A 3,924-nucleotide genomic window follows, 5' to 3' on the forward strand; every position below is an offset into this window, starting at 1 on the left:
ACAATGAGAGGACGTTTCTTTTTTGCTGAGTTTACGCTGGCACGCTGGAGAAGTTTGCTCTTCACGGATGAATCACAGTTTCAATTGTACCGGGCAGATGGCAGACAGCGAGCTGTTTGGTGATGTCATTGTTGTGGACAGTGAGTTCCCCATTTTGGCGGTGAGGTTATGGTATGGGCAGGCATAAGCTACAGACAACAAACACAATTGCATTTTATCTTTGGCAATTTGAATGCACAGAGATACCATGAGGAGATCCTGAGGCCCATTGTTGTGCCATTCATCCACCGCCATCACCTTATGTTTCAGCATGATCATGCACGGCCCCATGTCATCGGATCTGTACACAATTCCTGGAAGCTGAAAATGTCCCAGTTCTTCCATGGCCTGCATACTAACCAAACATGTTACCCATTGAGCATGTTAGGGATGCTCTGGATTGACATGTACGACAGCGGCGTTCCAGTTCCCGGCAATATCCGTCAACTTCACGCAACCAATGAAGGGGCTGGGAAAACATTCCACAGGCCACAATCAACAGCCTGATTAACTCTATGCGAAGGAGATGTGTTGCACTGCATGAGGCAAATGGTGGTCACACCAGATACTGACTGGTGTTCTGACCCATGCCCCTACCTTTTTAAGGTATCTGTGACCAACAGATGCATATCTGTATTCCCAGTCATGGGAAATCCATAGATTAGGGCATAATACATTTATTTCAATTGACTGATTTGCTCATATGAACTGTATTTCAGTAAAATCTTAAAAATTGTTGCATGTTACGTTTATATTTTTGGTCAGTGAATTATATATATTGTATATACACACATACTCACACATCAATTATGTTTTTATTAGGAAAAGTGACAATAACATTTACTTCCATTGTGTTTTTTTCTAAAATTATTTCCTGTCTCTGTTTTTCTCTTTCCAGCTGAGTATACTTTTGGTTGATGAACCTCAGGTTTGAGGTCAATTCCATTTAAATTCCAGTCAATTCAGGAAGTACCTTGAAATTCCAATTCCAATGAGGAACATGTGTCATTTGAATCTGGTTTAGTTTCTGAATTGACTGGCATTGAAATGGAATTAACCACAACCCGTGATGACGAATGATAAAATAATACATGCTGTATCTCCAAAAAAACACTAGAGGGCAACATTGCCTGGCATGTCTTGCAATGAGAATGGGGTTAGCGTTACGATATGGAATAGCATGAATACAATAATGAGGGAGTCCGTGTACAGCACTTTAAAATGAAAGTGAATGTGATCTCTAAAGCAAACGGGATATTGTTTGAAGAGATTCCTTTGGGTATGATGTTGATGGATGTCACGCAAGGAAGCTGAGTTGAGCTGAAAAATCGAAAGTGAAACTATCAGAGATACACTGTCAAAACATTGGAGGTAGAACGGGTAGGTTAATTACCTGAAAAAGGTAGAAACAATGTAAAAATATTTTTGCAACGTATCCACAGCCAGTCAGTTGCACAACATTGGGATCTATAAGGCATAGATTTTTGTTTTTCTACAGCGGTAACTATACAGTACTGGATTTATTGTTGTTACTATCTAACTTACATGTATGTTTTGCTTTCTCTCTCAGTCCTGTCAAATTACCACTGTACAGCTGTATTGGTGATCAGGGTTGACTTTAATTCAGTTAGTTCAGTAAAATGAAAAGTCTTCATAATAAATGATGGGAGATTTGAATTCAATTATTCACTGAATTGACCCCAGCCCTGGTGGTGACTATACAAAATACTCTTTATAGAGGGAGAAGATGGAGTTTAGTTCAGTCGAAAAGGTAGAGGTTTGTGTTGTTCAATGGCACCTTGTATACATTACGACATCATACTTTGTACTCAATCAGTAACTGAGAATATCTGTGTTGTAGTTCACGTTTAAATAACATTTCTGATTGAGCCGACATATGCAGCGTGTACCGTGAATGCAGTATCCGCAACTGCGGGAACATTGCCTTTGTCAATCGCCCTATAAAGTGAATCTTCGGCGCTTCAGATTGAATTTAGATTCAGTCAATAATCTTTTGGGGGGGAATAAATCATGGAAACATACTTTGAGTAAATAATAATTTGAGTGGTTAGATTTTAGAAAAGAAAACCTCTCTATATCTATGTCTTCAATATGTTTTTTCATCAATACATTATTGATGTGTGTGTACAACACATATAGCCTAACCCGGTACATATGGAACGCCGTTTGGGTGTTGGCGTGTCAAAAAGATACACGTCAAATAACATTATTTGACGTGTCAAATAAGCTTCTTGACCAATCAGGACCTGAATAATGACTCCACGTCACATAATAATTTAACATGTTCATAAATTGTTTCCGTACTTATTACACATTGATTACACTCTCACTCATATTTCATGTCACAACGATTCACCCGATACGTATGCTATGAGTCATAGATTTTGTCACTGATGATTATGAGGTACTGCCAGAAGAGGATAGGCTCTCTGAGATGGGTTCCTCTCCACTTTCCTATATGGGAATCTTTCCAAGCCACTGTGCTCTCACTTCTGCTTTGCTTGCACTTTGGGGTCTAGGCTGGGTTACTGTAAAGCACTTTGTGATAACTACTGATGTATAAAGGTCTTTATAAATACATTTGATTGATTGATTTCATCGGTTTACAAATTGGTGTCAACTGTGTGTCCGTTAGCAGAGCCATGCCAGCGAAGCTGGTGCAGTTCACCGGTTGGGAGGCTGTGGTTGAGAAGCAGATTGTCCTGAAACCTGGCCAGGCACCACAGGGCAGACAAGGCTACACCATGTACCATGGCACCCACCGTGACAGCGCTCGAGCCATCATCACAGGGGGGTTCCGGCCCTCGGCAGGGGGCACGTTGGGCCCGGGGGTCTACTGCAGTCGGGACATAGCCAAGGCGAAGGGTTACCCCGGTGGGTGCCCCACTGGAGAACATGTGGTATTGCAGCTGAAGGTCCGGGTGGGCCGCGTGAAGAAGATGGATAGGCAGAATGTAGCAATGTGGTGCTCGTGGCAACAGAGCGGATACGATACAGCCTGGCTGTCCTCCACCGTCATTGGGCATGAGGAGGACTGCGTTAAAGATCCAAAGCGGGTGGCGGTTAACGGCATCGCGCACTGTGGTGACCCGGCCACGAAGCAAGCCCTCGAGAAGCTCATCAGTCAGCAGAGACATGGGGTGGAATCAAGTGGGAGGGTTGTGGGCGGGTGTAAGGAGTGCAAGATGCAGACACCGATTGGCCACTCTCTGGAGGTGTGTTGGGGGTGTGGTGCCACTGTATGCCCTTTTATGGACAAACACGTCTGCAAAAGGAGCAGTTGAAAGTGACAGCTTCAAAATACTGGATACTATACGATGATGACATTATTTGTTCATTCGACAATAAAAAAAGTTTGTGTGAAAATACATTAATATTTGTTGTTTTCACTCATTGTCACCCACGATGAAATCAGAGGGGACTATGGATCTGTCTCCGTCAGTTCGTACGTACAATGCTCACGTTAGTTAGTCACACGCGATCTCTCAGACACCACTGGCCCGGTTTTGACTAAACTTGGGTGAAAAGGTTGCGAGTTCAAATCTCATCATGGAAAACTTTAGCATTTTAGCTAATTAGCAACTTTTCATCTACTTACTACTTTTAAGCTACTTTTCAAATACTTAGCATGTTAGCTAACACTTCCCCTAAACATAAACTTTTTAGCTAACCCTAACCTTAACCCTTTTAGTTAACCCTTCCCCTTTAAACCTAACTAGCTAATGCCAACCAGGTAACGCTACCCACCTAGCTGGAATTTGTAGCATATCGTACATTTCACAAATTCTTGACATATAATACGTGTACCAAATTTGTAACATATTGAACGTTTTGCAAATTTGTAACATAATAAGAATTGTAATA

The 3,924-nt window shown here is 41.8% G+C and overlaps 1 protein-coding gene across 5 annotated transcripts; it reads left to right on the top strand.

Annotated features, from left to right (window-relative positions):
- The first annotated feature begins 1,159 nt into the window (after window positions 1-1,159).
- LOC123732880 (uncharacterized) lies at window positions 1,160-3,434 on the top strand. Of its 5 annotated transcripts, none has more exons than XM_045712213.1 (2): window positions 1,160-1,539; window positions 2,696-3,434. In XM_045712213.1, the coding sequence occupies exon 2, from the start codon at window positions 2,703-2,705 to the stop codon at window positions 3,342-3,344; it is 642 nt and encodes a 213-aa protein (XP_045568169.1). In that variant the 5' UTR covers window positions 1,160-1,539; window positions 2,696-2,702; the 3' UTR covers window positions 3,345-3,434. The 5 variants fall into 5 exon arrangements, with proteins under 5 accessions (XP_045568169.1, XP_045568170.1, XP_045568172.1 ...); XM_045712214.1 differs by having other exon boundaries at window positions 2,699-3,434; XM_045712216.1 differs by having other exon boundaries at window positions 1,160-1,441.
- Window positions 3,435-3,924: the final 490 nt, after the last annotated feature.

The sequence above is a fragment of the Salmo salar genome, unplaced genomic scaffold, assembly GCF_905237065.1.
Source record: "Salmo salar unplaced genomic scaffold, Ssal_v3.1, whole genome shotgun sequence".
NCBI classification, from domain to species: Eukaryota; Metazoa; Chordata; class Actinopteri; order Salmoniformes; family Salmonidae; genus Salmo; species Salmo salar.